This window comes from Acanthaster planci, linkage group LG02 (genome assembly GCF_054643075.1).
Source record: "Acanthaster planci isolate LZ-2023a linkage group LG02, COTS_SCS, whole genome shotgun sequence".
Classification (NCBI taxonomy): Eukaryota; Metazoa; Echinodermata; class Asteroidea; order Valvatida; family Acanthasteridae; genus Acanthaster; species Acanthaster planci.
The window spans coordinates 35,232,927-35,256,270 of NC_141778.1; the positions used below are offsets into that span (position 1 = coordinate 35,232,927).

At 41.4% G+C, this 23,344-nt stretch overlaps 1 protein-coding gene across 3 annotated transcripts in view; it reads left to right on the forward strand.

Moving 5' to 3' along the window:
* Nucleotides 1-8,373: 8,373 nt before the first annotated feature.
* The window catches only part of arhgap6 (Rho GTPase activating protein 6), an 89,475-nt gene continuing 74,504 nt past the window's right edge, over nucleotides 8,374-23,344 (forward strand). The window contains exons 1-2 of one of the 3 annotated variants that reach the window (XM_087131439.1): nucleotides 8,374-9,045; nucleotides 9,439-9,552. In XM_087131439.1, coding sequence (XP_086987565.1) covers nucleotides 9,522-9,552 — 31 coding nt within the window. In that variant the 5' untranslated portion in view covers nucleotides 8,374-9,045; nucleotides 9,439-9,521. Of the gene's footprint in view, nucleotides 9,553-21,016; nucleotides 21,560-23,344 lie in introns of those variants that run through there. The other 2 variants (XM_022247375.2, XM_022247374.2) reach the window with 2 other exon arrangements.

Consider the following 23,344-nt stretch of genomic DNA (forward strand, 5'->3'; position numbering starts at 1 on the left):
TCGCACCGTCTCGTCTGATGCGGGAAAATGTGGCAGAAAGTTCGTGTTTCGCGCCAAGTTCAAAGTCAACGGTTATATTTCAAGTTATGGAGTCTACGTTTCTCTTGTACCTGATGTGGAAAATCATGACTGTACAACTATACAAGGGGAGCTGACGTAAACACGCCGAAGATGAGGGAACGGACAGCCTTGGGTGAGTGTTTTCTAGAACATTAGGCCTAGGTTAGGCTAACCTATAGAGGGACTGCAGCGTATGACGTCACGTTAGAGGGTATTCCTTTCTTCCTCTACAATTGGCTCGAGTAAACCTTTGTGCATTCATTGTCATCATTAAAATCTAAATAACAAAACTTGTCCTGTGGGAGGGCGCTCTACGCAGGCCCTCCAGTCGGGTATAATATACTAGCGTACTAGGTTAACATGTATTAACGACGAACACTAGCCATAAAAATTACGTTACCATTGGGAGTTCTGGTAACCTTAAGGTAGATAGGCTTGGAAGTTGCGATGTTGTGAACAGTGATTGCATTAAACTCACACACGTACGAATGACCAATGGCAGACTCGGCCGGGAGCAGTGACAGTCAGACAGCAACAATGAACCTGACTGTTTGAGACTGCATCAGTGCTGTGCTGCTTTGTTCTGGCTTTGTCATGACGCCTTCAACCAGGACAAGGTGTAGGCCGTAGCTGTCAGGTTTACCTATGTTTTGGTTTGCTTCACAACCCCACTTTACAATCGAAAACTAGGCCAATCCTTCAGAACTATTTATCACAAAGAAAATTTAAGACGGACGTCAATGGTGGGAGAGAGAAGAATGGAAACTATATCACGTTGGCCTACATGTACATGTAGTGAAGTGGTCCCTTGAAAATGGGAAATTCTGTCAATCTGTGTCACCTTGTTGAGTACTGAATGGTACATCAGTGCTGAAGTGTAATGTGAAGGAACATGCATGCACTTAGTAGTGGAGATATGGAGGTATCCTACTTCACGTTATTCAATGGTTCCCTGCCACGTCAAAGAAACAGTCATTTAGTACCAGTTGCAAGGAGTCTTATTTGCTATGCATCTTATACGCCGATTGGGGCTCAGAATGGGTAATTTATACCACTTTGCGTCTTCCCGTTGAGTTGAGTGCACAAGTTTTTTCGCAAAAGTCGACTGCGGAGAGTGATCACGCCCTCAACAGTTGAAACTTTAGTTACTGCTCTCAAAGCTGGCATTGATCAACAAGCGCTAAAATTACGGTTCTTTGAACACGTTGGCGTCGTTTTGAACGGGTTAAAAATCAAGTTACATATCAGCAAATTAAGTTCACACCTCGGAAACTTTACAAATGGCACAGACTATAAATAGAAATCACAATTAAATGTATGTCTAAACTATTTAGGAAAAAGAAGGGAATAGTGGGAAAAATTACCGATTTAGAAGAGCGAGGTTTGGATCCTCGGCCCAGTGGGTTATAGGCCCAGAACGCTTCTACTGCACCACTCAGCTGTTCGTACTAAATTTATGCTAAAATAGTTCTTTGTTGTTTAGGTGTAATTCGTTGCAAGGGAAAAAACCTGATGCAGTATCAGTGAAACTCCTGCAGAGGTGTATGAAACATGCAAAAACATTTCTTTGCAAATACACCGCAATAAAATTGTTTCAAAATGGAGCTATAATTATACAGGCTAGATTAGATTGTTTAAAATTTGTTAGTTTCTGTGTTTGCGAAGTGCACTGTATGTGACCGTATCAGTGATTCTATTAATAAAATTATTATTTATTCAACGTGACATTCAAGATTACTACAAAGTTCTCTGCATTTCTGCAAATATAAGATTAAATTCAATTTTTTTTATTAAGGTCAATTGTGAATTAAGTTCAGATGAATTCTTACAAGACGACTCGAACGGAGTGTAAAACCAACATTGTCTGGAGTAATTGGTTGAAGCGTCAAATGTTTGTTTGGATTTTTCAGATTCAATTAATGATGATGATTGAAACTGCTGTTCGATGTCGTTATTTCCCAGAAACTGTATACTGTATATCTTTGCATGCTGCGACAAAAAGTACTTACTGTAAATTAAATAGCGACCTCTATTGCATGTACAATGTACGTCGTTGACCATCTGTAGCTTGAGAAGAGAAAGCGCGATATTCGCTGCGGTCGCTGTGTGGCGCCCTTCATTACTGCCTTTCAAAATATTATTATCGAAGCGGTCAAAGCTGGTTGAGGGTTTAATTATTTACTTGGGGAAAAAGTTAGCTGAGCGAGGTTTTGATCCTCAAACCTCTGGGTTATGGGCCCTGGACGCTCCCACTGCGCCTGCACTCTGCTGTGTTGCTCAGAATATTAACTATTTCTAAAAGAAAAATTAATGTAATCACCACATTTACTGAAATTCTTTCAACTTTGCCTGTCAAACTTGGCCAAGAAGATTAAAACGAATAAAATAAAAATGGCCGTCATTTTTCACTGGTAAAACTTGCACACCAAATAAATCTCCTCAGTGCAACGGAGACCAGTACGGGCGATTCACAATGTGCACCTCCAAGAGTTTGCAACGCGTTGGCCAATCAAGACGCGCAAAATCTGTCGACACCAACCTTGTTCACATGGGGACGTCTGCCGCGCCATGTTGATTCCCACCATGCCAAGTGAAGGAACGCGCGCAGCCCATAGAGTCGAGGTTGTGTCCACCCTTTCCAAACGCGCATTGGGTCGACAGATTTCGCGCATTGTGATTGGCTAATGCGTTGCCAACTCTTGGAGGAGCACCATTGTGAAACGCCCTTATAAACGAAAGCCATGAGTGAAATAATTCACATTATCTTCAGGCAGACTTGAATTCTCAGTTCTGATTGGTCGTTCCATGGCAACAAACAGTGTGGTATATAATCGTATTGCGTAATCCTGCGTGATGCGCTGTTCTAACTCAACCCATTGCGCTGTGTTTACGCTAAAAGCAAACACACATCTGCATGACTCTAAATTCAAAAGTGGCCTGTTAGCCCGTGCTGATGGTGCTGATCATGACATGTGTTTAAACGCACATACATTTCTACCAATTTCCTTTCTAAGTGTAAGCCCTGTTGTTATTGGAATAAGTTAAAACACACATAATTCCCATGCTCCCCAGATAAAATTACAGAACTGTGGTACATCAGTGTTAATTTTTTTCCCCGTACGCTGTGTAATATTTTTTGTCTTCTTTTTAATGTATAGGCGCCTTTACTATCTTTATTGCGCGTCAAGTTTGCTTGAAAATAAATTCGTTATCACACTGGAATAAGGAATAATGTTCGTCTCTGTCCAGTATACCACTCGGCCTTTGGTTTTGTGGCATAGGCGACACAAACGCACTACATGACATGTTCCACTCGTGTAGGTCCAGAAGTAAAATTAAGCTGCCTGCTAGCTGTATACTGACAGATATGCTACAGCTTTCAAGATATCTTCTGTATTTTTGTGACCAAATTTAATTTTGTCGTACGATTTAAATTGATTCTTTTTCCATTACATTAGCGTTTCTGTCTGCTTTTCACTATTAAAATATTCAAATCTTGTACTGCTAGCGCATGCATTTCAAGAATGCTCTTATTTCATTTCAACTCCGTAACAAAAGTTCAAGATCATTAATCAAGAGTAAGCAATGTCAACTCATTTCGCGCCCTCCAGGCCAGGGAGTTTTGCCCCTTAAATGACACTTCGCGTCAAAAATATAAAACAAAATGCCTACATTCCTCACGTAGCCCGTGGAAAAACAATTTGTGACCATTTTTTTCTCACGTTTTTTTTCTTATGACACTTATGAAGAAATTCTCGCTCCACAGCCGGCAAATCAAAAGTAAATATTTACATTCTTGGCCGTTATTTCTACAATCTGTCAGTAGTTTTGCTATTTTGGTGAGGGAAGCCCAGATCATCCAAATGTGTGGTTTCAAGTACCCATGATTTAATGCCTGTATGTATTCTCAAGCCCATGCAACCCCTTAGAAAGCATTATTTTCCTTAAAAGAAGAGATTCACATTTTTGAAGTGAGACATGAAGCAAACAAGGAGTGATTTTGACCTAGTTTTGATCATGTAATTCCTAGGAGTGGGGTTTTGAATTAGAAAGGATCATACATGGTAAAATCAATTCAAATTCAAATTATGAAGAAACTGCAATAATTTTTTATATTTGATCCATAGATCAATATTGAGTTCAATTTTGAAATGTCAAAGTATTTCAATGTTCCAACCTGTGCCATGAATTGCAAATGTGGGTTTAAATTTATAAAATTCCGATAAGTTTTCAATGTCAGTTAATATGCGTACTGCTAGCTGTCAAGTTGGGATGTTTATAAGATGGTGCTAAAACTTTCCTCAAATCATTTAACGATAACCTTCAAAGCAGCAATCTTGAAATCAACCACCAAAAAAATTCATGACTGGTGCAAATTATGAATTTGATGGAATTGAAGACATTTTGAAAAAACATGCATGCAAGAAATAACCTGGAAGTACTTCATTTCAGACCCAGGATAAAATTTATACGAGCAATCTCTACAACCCGTTGGATACTCAATGTCCAAATGAACGCACTTGCTCATCACCACACAGACGGGAAGAAAACAACTTGACGTCTCGGGTTATGACGTCACAGTGACATAAGCCTCTGTTTTGCCTGTACTTTGTGAATTAGTTCCTCCATAAGTGGGAAGTTCATCCCATCTCCTTCTTCTAGTCAGTAGAGCTAATCCTCAGATTCTGGATGTCGGATATTGTTGTCCAGCAGATAATATCTCTTCGTTTGAATGGTGTATTCTTTGTTCGCAAACAAAATGTAGATGTTTATTTGTCCAAGCAAGCAACGTCATATTTGTCACATGAGCTAGGCTCCTCAAATACGTTGGGATGAAATGCTCACCAAATAGGCGTTGTGTACTCTGCCTTTCGGACTAACATTATCCATTTGGCCCGAGGGATACTTGGAACTGACGTAGGTGTTTCAGACAGCATGTTTTTTTGTTGTTGACGTTGTTTTGATTTGTTTATTGACAATTTGCTCTGTGTTTCGACTCAGGCAGTGCGCGGATCATCACACATTATTATGATACTACAGTCCTGAGAATGCAGGAGTATAGATTCTGGGATCACTCGGTATTGTCTCTGAATTGTCGTCTTTACGTAATGTAATCCAACAATCAGAATTTGATAAAGGCAAAATGGGAAAAGTGACCCTGCTCTCTTTTATAAGTAAATTTAATTCCTAACTATTCTGGGAAAGTTTCAATGGAAGATGAAAAAGGAGAAAACAGTTTCCATATTGATACTAATGCGGCAGCCGTATAGATATAGTAAAATCTCTTTTGAATTCAAATTTGGAGCCAATGATTTTTAAACATTGGGTCGACTTTCCTACATTCCCTGCTGACAAAACGAACTAAACGAAACAGCCCCCTAAAACAAAAGAAAAACAAACGTTTGTTTCGCCATCCAGTTTCAACTTTTATGTTTGAATGAAATCAGAAGTCAGTTGTGCAGATAAAAAGTGGGTTGAAATAAAAAATACACAAAGAAATATTGTGGTTAGTTATATGACGTGATAATCAAAAAACAACATTACTAATGCAGAAAACCAAACACCCAAACAGAAACTTATATCACTTAATTGTCAAGACCAGATTTATCAAAAGTGCATGAAGGTTGATATCGATTCGGGCAACTACCTTGTAAACTTCAGATTAGTTTTCTTGCTTCAAATAATCAAAACCCTGATGACGTAACACATCGTGATGGCAGTTGATATGCGTGTCGTGACTGGTATCCGTCCGGAATTGCGTAGAATGGAAGCAATCACGCTGGTCAGTATCAGGGATTGTGCGCCAAATGATGAAACAAAAAGGTCAGAGACAACACCGGTCACGAACAGTGGTGTTGTCTCAACACGTGGGTGGATGACGTCACGTCTATGTATTCTTGGATTTCGATCGAAAATAGAATGAATCGCTAAAGGCGGCGACTATAACGGTGACTTTTACGACGACAAACACAAAAAGAAAGTAACGAAACAAAGGTTAGTCCTGTTGCACAGGGACCTTGCAATGAAGGTAAGGATGTATATAAACGAAGGCAGTTAGTCTTCTCTCAGACTCCCCCGAGTCTCACCCATGAGTGCAGACATTTTGGAGGAGCACACTCGAAGCACCTGTTTTGATTCCCTCGATCTACATACTACGTACGGACACAATATCTCTGCTGATTTCAGGGAAAGGCAGCATAGAATGTTCCTTAAGGTGATGATCACATCCATGTTTTTACTGTACGAATGTTCACAGGTGATTAGAGCATACGCTGAAATTCGATATCACTCCCCGATCAATGCTCCAATCGGTGGATCCGTCTATCCCGTGCTACCCGGGATTCGAACCAACCATTTTGCCTCACTAGCCCTTCCACATAGGCGTGACATTATATTAGGAAGATGGCATGTGATGAGGAAGCTTTAATTGGAAGTTAAATTCTTGTGTTCCAAATCCTTTCTTAATAATAGTTTCGTAATACACTGTTATAAAGTGGGCCGTTTAGCCTGCCCGAAAACTGTCAAGCACATCAAGCGCGTAGTGCAGTGTGAGACGATTCCAACCTTCCTGTACTATTTCTCTTCTTCCAACTCACTTTTCAATCGAAAATTCCTTGTCTAATGATTAAGTATTTTTTCAGTGCATAGCAAAGTGGTACCCAAGATATTCATATTCAGATATTTTATTCAAAGATTTTATTTGAAAGTTCTGCTAAAATTCCAGTTTTGACCAACCAATAAAGGCGGCGGGGAGTCTGCAGTAGAAAGCACCCCGAATAGCCTGAATAGTACCTTTCCTATCTGCTGTCATTGGAGTCGCATTTGAATTAGCACCGCTGGGGGACGAACAGTCCTGCTTCAAATAACTTTAGTTGGAGTGTCGGCTTCTTGGAAACTTTGACAGAACGAGTTCGTCGAAAAACACACTCATACATTCAGGTAATGGTGTGACTTATGGATGTGATGCATCAACATTAATCTTTTAACTGTTTGCACCACTGAACTTCTACGAACGATAAAAATACGTTTCGCTGGAAAGACACGGCTGGTTTATTTTCATGGGAGAAGAAATCTAGGTCTGCGTACGATCTTTGATGTTAGAGAAAAAAAAACCGCAGCTGTCTTGCTCAGTGGCTTGTCACCGGAACACCTGAAAACACAGCTTGGAAAATAGGTAGCAGCGCATGGTAGTCTTGTCAGATGGTATATACCGATGGTTGATGTATGGCGTTAGCGAATAGGACGTACCAGCTACTATGTGGTGCCAGGCATTAATGTGCCATGAATCAGGGGCGTACATGAAATAGTATCAAGTAGATGTTAGTCTAGCCTTCGTCTTTCATGCTATTTAGCAAATCTTATGGAGCTTTGAATACTGTAAAAACCGTACAGACTTGCTTGGCATTTTTTTTTGCCATGTGCACTGGTGTGATTTTCAGTGGCATGTTTTTGCCAAACAAGTATAGGCCTATTCAAGTATTATTTTGTGGTGACAGCTTCGTCAAATTTGGTCTGCAGTCGTTAATACTTTTCGGACCTTAATAGTTTACACTAAGTATCATGTGTCGTGTTGTCGAATGGTGAATCATGCCTGATTTGTCTGTTTTATTAAGGGCTGACATTTTCATCGATTTAGTCAAGGTCTACCTGCCCTCCCCATTTTACGCGCGGTTTCCTTTTTTTGTGTTATTTACTGGCAGTCTTACGAACAACGGGTCCTTGCTCTATGGTTCGAGGAAATGCTCGAGATAAAGTGTTCCCTCCTGATGATGCACCTGCAACACACTGGAATTTTAGCGCATGTCCACACACGCGCGCACTATTCCATATACTTCGTTCCCTCAGCAATATATTACACATTTCTGCTGTCGTTCGAAATTAAGCCAATTTCATTGCTTCTAAATTGCTTTTTTTGTCCTTGTAAGGTAATAAGATTTGAATTTTCCCAAACAAGGCAAAGTAGCCATCTGGCGAGGGGTGCACTAATTAATGTTGTCTTCAATTTCCAGGGTTGGGCATCTGTCGACCCTCTATGGTGCTCTGACGTCATAGAGAGAGCTCTTACTGGTCTGCGCTACAGCCTTGTGCAATCCAGGTCTCACAAAATCGCCTAATACGTCACTCACTGATCTTAATTTCATTTCGTTATGTTTAGGGGAAAACCGTAGAGTCCCCGTTCTTGAATCGCGGTATTGCGTACACGGCAGGCCGCGAGCCGTTAATAACGTCTCTAGCTCCCACAGGGCGTGAATGAAATTCACGCTACTGAGCTCCGACGCTCACCTCTCTGTGTCGTTCAATTATCACGCCTCCTTATTTGTACAGGGTTTGGTGACGTCTCTAGGAATGCGCATCAGCGCTATCTCTGACTGTGTGTCTCTGCCTTGGAAAGGGTCGGTGGCTAGTCTGTGGTGGTACAGCGGTCGGTCTAGTCACAATCGTCTCTAGTTGCACCAGCGACCTGGTGCGGGTCATAGCCTTAGTGGCTCGATGATTGACTCAGATAGGTCATACCTCATCTCCTTCCTCCATCCCATCTTTCGTCCTCCTTCTGAGAGAGCCAGCCCCGCATCTCAGGCCTAGTACATTTGGGACGACCCTGCTGCTTGATGCGCCCGTAGCGATGACAGTACTCGAGACAGTTCAGGGGCTAGCACGTGCTGCATGTGTGTGTATGTGTACGAGTGTGTATAAATATAGGCGAGTGCATGACTGGTCTGCATTATAATGGTGCAGTTGAAGTAGCGAGATGAATTCAGAGTGTATTCTTACGGCAACCAGTCTGCAGCACACATCTATCATCATCCTATACCTGACCCATATCATCAAGCTGTTGCTGATGTAACTATCTCCTCTCACTGACTCAATCAGGTCTGGATGCCTACGATTGGCAATTATTACCGAGAGGAGCAAACAGCTGGCCCATCGCTGCGTGTGATGCCCTTTATTCCTTCTGAGTGTGATGCCAATAACGAAATCTCCGCAGTAAGTGCGTGCATCGTATACCACACACACACGCGGACATCTTTCATCAACGCATTCACTCATCCGATCGCGATACCTCACCCAATCGTATCATCATTTTAGCACGCGTAAATGCCGACTTAATGCGAACATTTTCAAGAAATATTCAAAACAGCCCGGTTTTCATTGCACCTTAATGTAACCCGACCATCCAATGATGCTGTGGTCCCTGCATCGTACATCGCAGCGCCATTTTCCATTGCCGCCATTTTGACAATCGACAGCAACTTGTAGCTGGCAAACACGTGCTCTATCATCTGCCAACTCCCTCGACCGCAGTCGCATTCGTATTTTGCGGGCCAGCACCGATCTGACAGCGGATATTAAATTTGCTTTGGTGGTTAATTTCTCCAGCTGGTTATCTCCTGGCGTGATGTGCCCGTGAAGCCCAGACACCCGACGACTAAGCACTGAAGCTGAGACAGGACAGTTTTTAGATGGGCGTGCAGACTCATAATTCATTGACAAGTAAGTGTGTATTCCATTTGGTATTTATGCCGCAGAAATTGCGCTTCCATTTTTTTGGTGGAGAAATAGTGCTTTGATTGTTTGAAAACGTGACGAGGGTAGACTGAACTCGGTCTCAGTAAGTTCTAGGTATTAAGAGATTCTGTGGCAATTCGGTCCTATTACATTGCATGTTGTTAGTGTATAGCAATATTGACAGGTGCAAAAGTGCGTTTTCAACTTGGCATTTACCAGGGTTATAATTGGCCTGGTTGTTTATGATATGTGCATAGTGTGACGCCGCAGTCAGGCCGGACCAGATCTTGTATTGACACCATCCACTCGAGAGATAGAATGACACATCCTTCAATGTGCAGACACTTCTCAGTGATGTGTTGAATTTATCTGGAAAAGTATTTCGTAGTCAGAAAATTCGAATTAACCACAATTTGGCCTGGACTGGCAGCAAACGTTTTTCATCTGTTCCTTTACGTGATCAGCAATAACCCTCAAACTTCAAAAATTCAGTAATGTATTTTCATCATTTCAATTTGTCTCCTTAGTTGTTAGGCTCATCTTTCCCGTCTTTATATCGATAATTTGGCTCCATAATCAAATACTAGCCTGTGATTGTAAGTTATAGAGGATTGCGGTAGCACCATGCAAGGATACCGATTTCTGAGTATTTGTGGTTCTAAAAAGAACCAGAGTTCAACGTTTCGGACAGCATGCTCAGTCCGTCGTCAGGAGACTTCACATACTGACGCGGCTCAGACTTAAGAACCACACATACTCAAAAAGAGATATTCTTGCGTGGAACTACCGTAAACCTTTGTAACTTACTTGCTACCCTTCCGCCGGCAAATAAAAAGCTTCAAAGCTCGTCTCGCATAAGATTGCATGATGTGATCGCAGTAATGATATACATGCAATGTAGATATCAGCCCATAAAACAAACTGTACAGGGAAACTGACCAGGTGTTTACAGATAATTATAAAGATGAAAACAAAATTGACTAGACTGGGATTTGAACCTTCGACCTTCGGAATACCGTACCGGTGCTGTACCAACTGAGATCTTCAGCCCACGTCTGTGGCTTTTTCAATTTGCCACCAACATAGGGCTGGAGAGCTCAGTTGGCAGAGCACCAGTACGGCATTCCAGAGGTCGCAGGTTCAAATCCCGCTCCAGTCAATTCCTTGGTTCATCTTTATAATTAGACATCAACCTGACAGGTAACTGCATGGGTAAGAAGCGACACAATGTGATACATAATTTTTTTCTGCCTAAAATGCCCCTAAACCGTAATCAAAGCGTATACCATGACATGGTCCAATATGCCCGCCAAAGTAGAACACACAATTCTATCTCCTTCCTATAACTCCCTCTCGAATCCTGCGCTGCGTTACCTTCTACGTTATGCTATTCAAATCGGATGTAGCCTTCGATTTCAGTATATTTTAACAATGTTACGTGATAAAATAAGGATCCACCAAACTGATCATCTTCTTCAAGTTGTTTCAGTCGTTGACTTGTTACTGCGTTCACAGTATTGTGAGAAAGTTACCTTGACGATTTCGTCGGCTGAAAATTCATATAGCAACAAGTCACATTCCACAGAAAAGAACAGTGGTCTAATTCATAATGACTGCTATGGTGACAGGACGACGACTTCAAGTTAATTGACAATAGGCGACCGAATTAAGAAATAAGACATGACCAATTGAGTAACATTTCAGTTTGACAGAGTTGTTTCTTCAATACCTGCCATCAATATGTTATTACAGAGGGACCAGGAGTTATCTTAATTCTCACTGAGGTTGTATACTTGAGTTCCTTCTGAAAATAAATCCAGGTCATTAAGATATTCCTGGAATTTCGAACTTGCTCAAATATACAGTGCGAGCAGTAGTACTCCAAACTTGACATGCTGTGATCTGAGCTTTGACAGGCTTGTAACCGCAAAACAATTATGCTGATGTGTTTTGTGCAATTAAAAGAGCAGATTTGTTGTGTTCTGCACTTCAGAAATTACCCAGAAAAGTATTTATTTCGGGAGCCAATTTGGGTTTGAAGTAATTGGTTACCAAACATTCTGTTTTCGGCTTAAGTAGATACCGGTACAGCCCTAATCCGGAAATTCTGTCTTAATTTCCAAAACTAGATACATAATTCAAGATATGAAGTGACGCGGATTCCTAAGATACATATGCTCATCATAAACAGTGTTGATCTTCAATATTATCTTCAGTTCACTAACATACATGATCAAAATTATCATGGTTTTATGACCCAGTGATCAAGCTGGAAGGAAACACCCCTCGCGTTAGTCTGCAACCAACAAAAACACATTACCAGCCTTGTGGTCGCACTTGCTATACACACAGAATCGGGACTTTATCACATTTTCAGGAAAGCTTATATACCGCGTTTAGATTTCCATTATCAGGACGAGATGACATTTTGGCTTATATATTATCAGCCTGACATCGCTAAGGTATACTGCAGTATATATTGTAGCCGTGGAGAGCTGGGGGAAATTCATGAGCTGGCCCCGTTATTTGGCAATTGTCTCCAGTCCACACATTATTTATTCAACCTCAGCGAATTTTTGTTGGGGTTGCGTGCGCGCGATGGCGAGAGCAAGACAGAGTAAGCGTGGGAAAAAGGCAAACAAAATATAGCCATAATGAGAAACAGCGCGTAATCTACACCCATCCATCAATGGAACAGTGTTAAAGGCGGGAACTATGCTTGAGTTAGGAGCACCACCGACATACTGTATGGCTCGCCAAAAACAATCAGGAACTTCGTAACGATTTTATCTTGGGGGTAGAAATCTGACCGCTACTGCCACCGTCATCATAATAATGTGGTGGGTTTTACACTGGATATTCCTGCGTAGAAATGCCATGTTGAGTCGCTTGCTTGTAGCTCAACTATTAACATTATACACCCCCAAAAACAGTACATAATTAATCTTAGAGCCGCGAAACATGCACACTGTACAAAATTATTTATCTTAAAAAGGATTATTATGGAAAATGCATTCCAGAATCAGTTTACCTTGAAGAAAGTATGTTCGTAATAATAATCCAAGATTACGGAGAAAAAAGAACTTTTGAGGGGCTCGTTCCTTTCAGGATTATTTTTGGAAAAAATTCTTATGAATCTTTCGATTATCTTCATGAAAAAATCATGATGACTTGAATTTTAAACACGACTGATTATCAAATCTCATCGATGTATAGTCTATAGTCTCCAGTCTAGTCTGCGCCCCGAATTCCTCTGATCAATTTGAATTTAAATTGTCACTTCATCGTTCCTATAAATCAAGGTTTGCCATTTTGCGTTGGCTTTAGGATTTATTTGGTTGAAGTCAGGGTTATCATGAATGCACAGTTACCCATCAAAGTCAGTTCTCTCGTTCAAGTAATTCTCACTAAGAGAGTAATTGGTTGATACATTACACTTCACAAAATACGGGGGTGATAATGCGTGGTATACTAACGCAAAGGGCAGAAGTACAATGCGATAAGTACAACACCCACTTGCTCTCTTTAAATACCTACATATTGCGTCCCCTAACGAAATCGGGGAGCACTTAAAACTCAGTGAACTATTTTTAACCTAGTATTTATAACAACCGTCAACAAATCCACTAAATTTGCTTTCAGACAAAAGTTTAGTCATTATTTAAAATCTTCTGCTATTGATGACAATGATTGAAGTTGTTGCTGCCATCAGTAGAGTTTGATTAATATAAAGTACGTCTTCTTTGCGTATGGTATTCAGAATTCCATGCAATATATTCAGACTACTTGTTGAAATACGTGTGTATTTACGTTTGGCCCACCGTATGACAATCATTAAAGTTCCGACAGACGCAGCTCAACATTAATGTCCCGCACGTAGACTAGCAGGAATGATTAGCGATAGACACTAAGCTGGTAACCGGCCCAAACACTTCACAATGCTGCCGGAGCTGGTAGCCATCCAAAATACGTCACATTGTTGCCGGACGAAAAGTCCCAATATGAGAGGCCGCCAAGTTATTAAAAAAAAGAAAAGAAAAAAAGTGGTGTTGACACAATTTTTGTTGAAAGGCAAGAAAGATAGCAAGATGTGACCGAGAAAAGTCAAGCATCACTTGTGGGAATTCCCATGTCTACTCTTTGCAACGCTCTATTGCTTGAAACGTCCTGCCAAAATACACGCTAGATGCTGTCATCAAACAATAGTGTGGTACCGCTGATGTCTCAAGAAAAAATTTTAAGGATTATTGATCCAAGCCTTCTGTGAACCACACTGGCGCAGCTTACCCACTTTAGATTTTTGTCGTACGTTTCCTCTAAATATGAATAATTTAGCAATTTTTCAGGGACTGGTGGCGAGTCTAAATACTGTACCACGTGCTCCCTATCATTACAATAAGCCGCAGAGCAGGGACACCAAATATTTATATCCTGTTCATATTTCGTTTGATAATCCAGCTAATGATGGACCGCTATCTGTATTCCCCATACGGCGTAAGGTGATATACATGAGGACATTGTTGGTATGCGTGGAGGGTCGTAGTTACCAGACAGTCGATCGGAAATGGCTGTGCTTGCCCCGTAGCTTCTGCATCTTATCAAAGTAGTCGACGCACAAACAGAGGGCCTTACCAACAACGCAGCAGGGACTCTCTTCTTAATCGCCATGTCTGCGGATGGATATTAAACAAAACAGCTTGACACTGTTTTCATACCCTATTTAACGGCCTGCATGCATATACGTTGTTTCATTAAACTTCCTCTCAATCTTCCAATGGTCCTTTCATCAGAAATCGCCACCTCACCTCGTAACTAGCTTAATGACGTGAACTACTTGTTCAACCTTGACATTTTAGGTACATGACGAAGAGCTTAATTCACAGAGAGTTGGTGTTACCTTGGTGTTACGTAGGCCTACAGTTTTGTTTTGTGTGGAGTTTTTATTGATGATTTTCTATGTAAGAGTATCTGCAAAATGTCAACGTGTGATGTCTTTTCACAATTTTGTCATGGTTTGTGTAACTCCTTTCTGGCCGATTGGGCTCAGCTGATGTCGATTCGGTCCGGTTTGGCTTGGCTTTGTTTAGGTTGGTTCGGTGTTGTGTTTTGTGGCTCTTACAATCGCGTCTTGTTTTATTCTTCTCGATTGTTTGATTATAAGATATGTTGCTGGTTTGGTCGGTTATTCCTGGAGGAACAGTCATTCAGCAAGCGATCTATGCAGGCATTGTTTCCCATTTCGTACATATTTGCGATTTTTTTTACCCTGAATTTAATAACCTTTAGCATGGACTCTGAATAAAACGTTGATTTGCTAATTGCTTTCAAATGACGGGCTTGGTTTGAGAGCTTGGACAACTCGGTAAATTGTTTCTCGTCGTCGACTTATTCCTGTTCGATATCAAGTCTGACCGCGACCCCAACGCTCGATGAAAATCAGTTCTGCAGAGAGCTCTTCGACCGTATTCTGGTCACGTTAAACGGCAGCAAATAAAAGTTCATTAAACCTTCTTGGCGGCATGTTTGTGACATCTTGCATAATGTCAAGTATACATACAAAGAAGCACAGCCTACATGCCTATTCCGTATGGAGTGATTCCCTGGCAGTGTGATTCGATGCTAGTTGTTTTGTCCGCTGAACTCATTGACAACCAGCAAGAGTTATGAATAAACAACAGTGTATCTGGATCAAGGTAAAATTCAATTAACTATATTCATGTGTCGAACATCTTGAATTGAAAGTGAGGTTAAAATTTTGGGGAACCTGACAGTAAAAATAACGGTGACGAAATAAAAGTTCATACAAATTCATGCCCATTTTTGTAAAGAACAGTTGAGATAAATTTTTATCAAATTTTTTCTGAACCTCAACTAGTCTGGAACCACCCCATTTAACAGATTACATTCAACGTGACGGATTTGGGGAACAAGATAAAAAAAATAGCTCCCCGTGACTAATTCCTGAATAATACAGGAATCGTTTTACAAAGGCTCTTTGGGGGATTAGTCCAAAGTTAAGGCACGTGGTTGCTTATCAATAAGAGAACAATGTTGCAGTCTTCAGTCGACAGTGACTAAATAAAATATTAGATTAACCGTGATTCGAAAGCATAATCACAACCGCTAGAGTGCAATTTACCTGTACATAGTATTTAGTGTCCCAAATGCTCGGACTGTATCTCTGTTATTTTCCAAAGCCTAAATGAGACGGTTCATGAGCGTAGAGTGAATTAGGGGAACGCCTTCTAATTTTGTCGTCCCTCGCCTGCAAACAACAAGAAGACGAGCGAATATCGACTATTCGGCCAATGTCCAATGAAATAAGAGAAAGAAGTGCAGTATTTCGATAAATACTTTTCGTGATGAGTTTGCTCCTTTAATGACAGACGAATAAGACATCAACGTCACGCTATAACCCAGAGAACATGGCGTCAGAGATCAGTGCTTGTTATTAAAGGTGTGTCATATTCATTGCAATTTGTGGATTGATTAGGATCATCAGCATTCCAAGGCAATACCACGGTCAATGGATGGAATGGCAGTTGTCTGAAATGAGGGTGCATATCAATATAAACCCATATCAAAATAGAATGCAATGTGGAAGCGGTTTAAACATGAAGGACATAGACTTCCCACAGTTTATCTGGATGTTTCTTTCTGTTTTGGTTAACATCTTTTTAAAAAATGACAAGCATTGTGTTATATGCTGAGTGTCTTTCAGGTAGCGATTGACATTTTTCACATCATTAGACTCGATACATTATCATGACATTGGATAACACAAACAGAGTGACAAATTGCCACTTGTGGGGAACGCATTACGTCATGTCATACCTTGATGATAAGATGCGCCAATAATGCTGAGTGAAAAACCGACCCCTCAATGGACAACTAGAATGTAATCTTATTATAGTCTCGAAGATAATCGTTAATGTTACTTCCTTGTGCTAGTCCACCTGCATGTCCCAATTCGACGGCCGCCTAGGTAAACCGAGTTAAGCAATTAATAAAAACGGTGTTGTGAATTGATGAGTAGAAGTGCATGTGCCGTGTTGGCCAGCGGCGTGATGGTGTACTGGCGTCATTCCCAGGTACGTCCAGCCAGGCCATAACCCTCCTAGGGCTGTACTGGAGTGACACTAATGACTACCTATAGCACCGCATCAACGATGCTTGCTTACAATAACACCAATACCCCAGAATCTTTTCTTAAGAGTAAGTGAGCTCGTAACGGTAGGTGAAATATTGGTTGGCCTATTATTTCAAACTGAATGTAGCTACATGTACATTATGTTTCAACCAAAAATGAAGACTCGGACCCAGCGGGGAAGTGACGTTCGTTGGTGAAGTCACGAGGCAGTTAGAGGGCGTTTTACCCTGCATTTAATATTTGATTTTCAAATTAATTTATTTTAATGCTAAATTCAACACTTTGTAGCTCACTCTGTGAACAAGGCGCCTCTTGTGTGGGCAATAAATTGGCTTAATGCTGTAGACGTTGGCATCACTTGCGCCTTTGGCCATCTTTGTCCCGCAGGGAGTGCGACCAAGCAGTCAGCGACGAATTGAATTTCTGGCCTGTCGCGCTCCGATCGCTGCCAAGCCGAAAAGTGCGTCAAAGTCCTGGACCGATGACAACTCGGATAGCTTGATTCCTGCTTCGCCTCGACACCTTCCATGCCCCTCTTAATTAATTTCCAACTGATAAATGGGGTATGAGAGACGGGGACGAAACCAACGATTATGCATCCCCTTGGAGTCATAGCAGACACCTGCCGCGTGCTTACCTCGCATGACCAATTTGTGCACCCATAAACAAATCTAGGCACATCGCCGTGTAAATGAAGTCTCCTTGTTTGCGCGCGCACGCCCTCTTGAACCAAATCCCACCGCGAAAAGGTGGCATTAGCCGAGCCGCACAAATATGGGTCGCAGCTACGAGTAAAGACAGACTCTCCTCCCCATGATGCATTGCGTTGGGACTGCGCACTCACTCTGACGTCATTCACGATTGTTCGCAGGAAGGCTTTACCGTGGTGAAATTGGTCTACAGCAGAACACAATGATTTGCCAATCTGCGCAAGCAGCAACTGACCATAAACAACTTTGAAGCAAAGGATGCAAGGCACTTATGTTGTCCTCGTAGGCCTATTTGAAAAACAAAAACAATGCACGCTATTACATTAATTGTGTAGGTGTTTATAACATTCGACCGTATTCTTGCTCAATTCGCGACCTAGCTGTGCACCTATTACAGTAAACAGTGCCATTTATCATTTTAGGGCCCAGCCTTGGATGTAGCATGGTAGATATTAGTGAAAAAGAAACGCAAATGTGACAATGGCGAGAGGTTTCCTCTGGCGAGAATACCGTAACAGACTCGAACGACCTGCATCAGAGACTTTCATTACAACGCGAATGAGATGCACAGCACAGAAGCACGGACGACACTGAAATTAATCAGACACATCTTGTAGTTCCAACTAAAAAAGGAAGGACACTTTTAAGAATACTTCAAAGATTGTCACTAGTAGGCCTACCTTTTTATTCCCCATTCTATCAGTTGTGATGAGTTCAATACAAACTAGAGTTGCGGCTACTTTGAGTGGAAGTAAATTGCGTTAAATTCACCTTGTTACCAAAACGACTGAAACGTGAATTGTTAGTTTTTGATTGGCGTGAAAACTTCTGAGGTGCGTTTAATTCTTTGCAAATTCTGACTTAAATTTCGATTAGTTATAAGTACTGACTCATGACAAGAGTAGAACTATTTAAACAGAGAAATCTCTGCATTTGTGTCAAGATGCGTCATGGTGTTTCTTAATACACTTTAAAAGATTATTTAATTAAGGGTATTGGGAGTCCAATCGTGGTTAACTGACCCCATAGGGTTTAAGTTAGTTCTTTACCATGTTTACTCACTTGAAGTCAACTTACTGATGCTCCCGTCAGTTTCTCGACTGCCCGGAAGATGTAGCAGAGAGAAGTATTAGACCTTTCACAGAAATGAAAGCAAAACGCTACTCAATGTTCCTGAAATAAGTCGATTAAGATCTCAAGCTCACTTTAGAAAAACCGCACTAGTTCATCCAAACAGTTTACTATCTACTTACGATAGCAAACTCTACAGGCAAGCCAGCATTCAGGGCAAAGCGTGTGTTATTGCGAGAAATCGTTCACCCCGGATGCGAGTTCGTCCAAAAACAATGCACTGTGTACGTCAGGGAAACCCGAGGCTCGTATTTCTCTCATCATCTACGGCTATTTGGAGGGGTACTTAAATTGCTACGCCATGCAGTGCACGTGGCGTGGCGTATTTGATGGAGGAAATGTTGCTGAATTCCAAATCTTCTCTTCAAACAATCACTTCAGTGAGTCAATCCCTTGCATTCATGCAGCATGTACGTCACTGCACCAAGACAAATGGAACCGTTGCCGACTTCTGGTTCGTCTTCTGAGTCTCCTCTCATTTTTGTCAGCCAGTGTCTAATTTATTTACTGGCCATATATTCTCAGCATTCGTGAATTGTGAAACTTGTTTGCCAAAACGCAGAAAACGGTACCTCGTGTCCAACCTTACGGAATTAGTAGACATGACGATGGTGACGTCATTGTAAAGTTCTATCGATTTTAGGAGTAACTTGTTGTTTTAAGAGGTTCATGGCAAACCATTGATTCAGGAAATACCCAATGCTGGTACAGTCACGTCCTGGCTTATTTGCATTGGGACAATGATGACGTCACTGTAGTCATAAATATTTATGACTTCATCGAGAATTTGATTGCCTGTGATGACGACTGTTAGACTGTCGAATTGTTTCTGTCATGTTCTGTATACAGCTATAAAATTCTGAACATCAATGTGTTGCTTGGAGCGTTGTTATTTTTGTCCATTACAGTTTCCACTCACGCGTGAAGAGATTTGGGTCGAATTCTGTTCCCACTGCTTTTGGTAAAATACGAAACGGAACTTTCCTGTTCCACCTGCACGCGATGTTCTGTGGCTGTATTCTGTCACATCTTTGCAAAAATTGTATCAAGCTGCGAAATTCTATGATGATATGTCAGTTGTCATTCTGCATTGTGCCCCGAAGAAGAGGTGTAAACTTGATGGTTTGTGGTCTGAAGGGATTGCTCTTTACGTGGCGTCTTACTAGCCTGGGAGTATTTCATTTTGCCTCCCACATCCAGGGCATTGCTACCGCGCAGAGAGACTGGCCTTATCGTCTCGACGGTGAGCCGTGCACTCTGAAAACGAGTCGGGTACATGACTTGTTGTTTGCGTGTTGTGACGTAACCTTGCGGTGGTAGTGACGCAGTGAGCCGCGTGACGAGCTAGACCAGGGTTGGGGGGGGGCTGTAGTTTAGCCGTGCGTCTAGTCCCAACGGAGATCAAGTTCGATCATGGCCTTCCTCCATGGTTCGATTAAGTCTGTTTGGTGGACTGAAAAGAGGATCGTCAATTAAAATGGCATGTGTAATTGCTTTGCCCTGCAATTAACGCTGGCGTTAGTTGAATGTCAAAGGCTAACGAGTACCTTTTGCGTGAAAAGAATTGTAGTGAATCGCAACGCATGAAATGTGTCTAATTATTTTTGCTATGTCTTTGTTCTAACATTCATTACAACGTATGCTGACATTTTCGAATCGTTTCCAAGTTAAGTTGTGTTTTGAGTAACAATCAGCGTCATATTTAATCAAGTCGTAAGTAATTGAAAGCATTGGTGTTTCAGTAACACTTAGCTGTACTTTTCTTAAATTCAACATGCACATTGAGATATGTTTCGGTAAAATTTTATACTGACTTTTTAAAAAACTTTTATTCCTTGTCGATACCTCTAAGTTCAAAGTCTACAAATGATTTATGTGCGAGCAAGTGGCCCACTGTGATGGTGTGCAGTCACTGATGCACAATCACACTGAACATGGTGGAAGGAAAACCGCAGTATTGAAAAGCATTCATATATTAAATGTTCGTATATTAAATGTATTTTATAAAATCCACCTTTGTTACCAGCTCCATTTCGGATGTTTTTCAATCTGAAAACTGCAAGACATGTTGCTGCGTTTCACCAATAGCCTCTGTGCTGTTTCCAAACAAAGTGCGCTTTGTGTACGGCAAAATCTGCCCACTCATCTCTTGATCCGTTCGGAGGTCTGCGGCTCAGTAGCTATGTTTAGCTCCTCACAAGACCGCGAGAAAATCCCGCACTGATGTCAACAGACTTGCTACATGGGCCAGGGACGGGGGAGCGCTCACTATACCCGTGAACGGCTTACTCTCGCGTGCGCTCTCCCCATTGACCTTTGGGAAGGTGTGGAGAATATTAATTAATGCGGAATCTGTCGTGACGTCAGTCCTGCAATTTAACCGACGCAGAAAAACGACCTGAGATATACGCGGCGTCGAAGCCACCTCGTGTCAGGCTGCTTAATTTGAATAACTTTTATCAACGTGTAGATGGTACTCCTATGGTAAGGGCAGACTACAAAAGTATGTCGGCAGCAAATTACAGGGGTTTCATTCATCATTACACACAGTCGCCCGGCATTGATTGTTGCTCGCCTCCGAACGTTTGATTGCCAAGTTCTCAAAGCACGTTGTGGCACAAAATACACGTTTGCTTGAAAACCATCCAAAGCTAGCGAATGACGTACACGTGTTGGCAAAACAACATTTGGGGGAGATATATAGATTTGCACTGGCAACACGTTGTGCAGTCAACAAGCTGGTTTGGGTTGAGAAAAACAAGTACCGGCTCTGCATATCGGGATAACCCAGTTTTGGGGGCTGCCATATGGCGGCCCAAAATCCCCCAATTCAGGCAGCATGCTTGGCCAAATTGAAGATGTAACGGGTGCATCAGGAGAGGGTCCGTCAGAAGGACAGCAGGAGTGGATTAACGAAAGTAGACAGAGGCTACCCGAATGAGAATTCGGGACCGCATGGCGATAGCACATGCTTCGATGATGCTGTTGCAGATATGTAATGGTTAGTCCTTTCTTATTTCAATTTCATACTTGCTATTCGTCTTGCCATAACGTGTTTCATAATTTGAATTTTAGCGTCTTATCTTTCTGTTTTCGGAATTTCAATTTGTTTACTTGATAAAAATTGCGAAGTTGCAGAGGTAATAACAATAGCTTTTGACAAATTTCCATTGGATATTACTGACTAAATAGTTGATAGCTTCCTATTGAGAGACACACATTTCATAGTCTGTGCAGTCATCAATAATGTCATATGCTTATCCGATTTTGTTGACAAAACTAACAAGCTTCCATTTTGCTATTTTTCTTCCCAATCAGAATTTCTGTATTTTTCCCTTTCTCGGTTATGCTCTCATCTTCATCATCATACAATGAACACTTTCTCTTGGGACTCACTTGCACTCTGTATTATTTCACAAAATGGTGCACATTTTCACACCAACTCCGCACTTAATGTTGGACTGCTTGAACAAGTTCCAGTTGGAATCTTGTGGCAAGATTGAACATTTCGCTTTATTGATCGTTTCCTTTGAAATGAGTTTACAATAAAAGAAATCGCCCAAGATTTCATGAACTTCTACCAAATCGCTTGCTGCCTTCCTCTGTTATCTCATATCTGTTCGTTTCTTGGAGGATGTGACAGCGTGTGGTTACATCTCGTCAACCTAATTTCTTAGAGTTTTTGTAAGGCCTATGCCCATCCTTGAAATGTCACAGTGTATCGACAAATATATCCAACTCCATTTTGAATTGGCGATAGTGATGCTTAATATGCGAATTAATAACGTATCTGTGAGTACGGAGTTACAAGCTTAAGCTGTGAATGGATGTTATCGTCTACTGGAGACTGTGTACACTTGGGCTCTCATCTCACAAGTGCTCTGTAGGCTCTTAAACGCTCCAAGAGTCCAGGTTTATTTCTACTCCCCCTCCTTTTTTTTCAAATTTAGTCCTTTCGCTGTGTTTGTTGGACCACGCCTTGTCAGTGACCATGATGCTTTACGGTCAATGATGTGTTCACTTGGATTCACTTGATGGGGATGACGTGCAAATTCCTTCTGTGATGTGCTTGCAGTCGGCCGTTTCTCTTTTAAGTTAGCACCAAATGCTGCGTATATCACAAGACTTGGAGAGAGAATTAATTTGCGTGTAACTGAGACTTTTTGCCGAAGAATCTACTGACAAAAGAATTAGCGTGCAAAACCTCAATCGGATGATAAACATGGTGAAAATTGGAGAAACTATTCTGGATTGCCAACGAATAATTAGATTACCATGAAAGCTAGATGATTTCTCCGTATTCGATAATTACGGCACAATTTATCAACTGAGTACAACTAATTTAATCAATATTTCCTTTTTCTTAAAATGAGCCAATTGATGGGGAGGAATTCCGAGAAACTGTTTTCCCTAAATTAAATTGGGTTTTCGTCAGTGTTGCTCTGTTCGTTGTACAAATATGTATAGCGCCCTCTACATGTGGTTGACAGCAAGTTTGGCAATTTCACTCTTGGCTGCAATTCTCGCAGTGTACATGGTCACTGAAATCTCGTACAATTATTTCATGTGAATGGTTCCCCCTGTAATGATAAATGAAATCAGCTATTGATAACGAGTGGTGTGACCATACCCATGAGCCTTGTCCAAAATGGTCAACTAGATAGTCCTAATCATCTATCGTTCGGGCGGTGTTAGTCGAACTATGGCTGTCGTCGCTCGAACTTGCCCAAAGTTTACACATTGCTGCTACTCTTCAAGCCACCAAGGTTTAACAACGCTGAAAGAG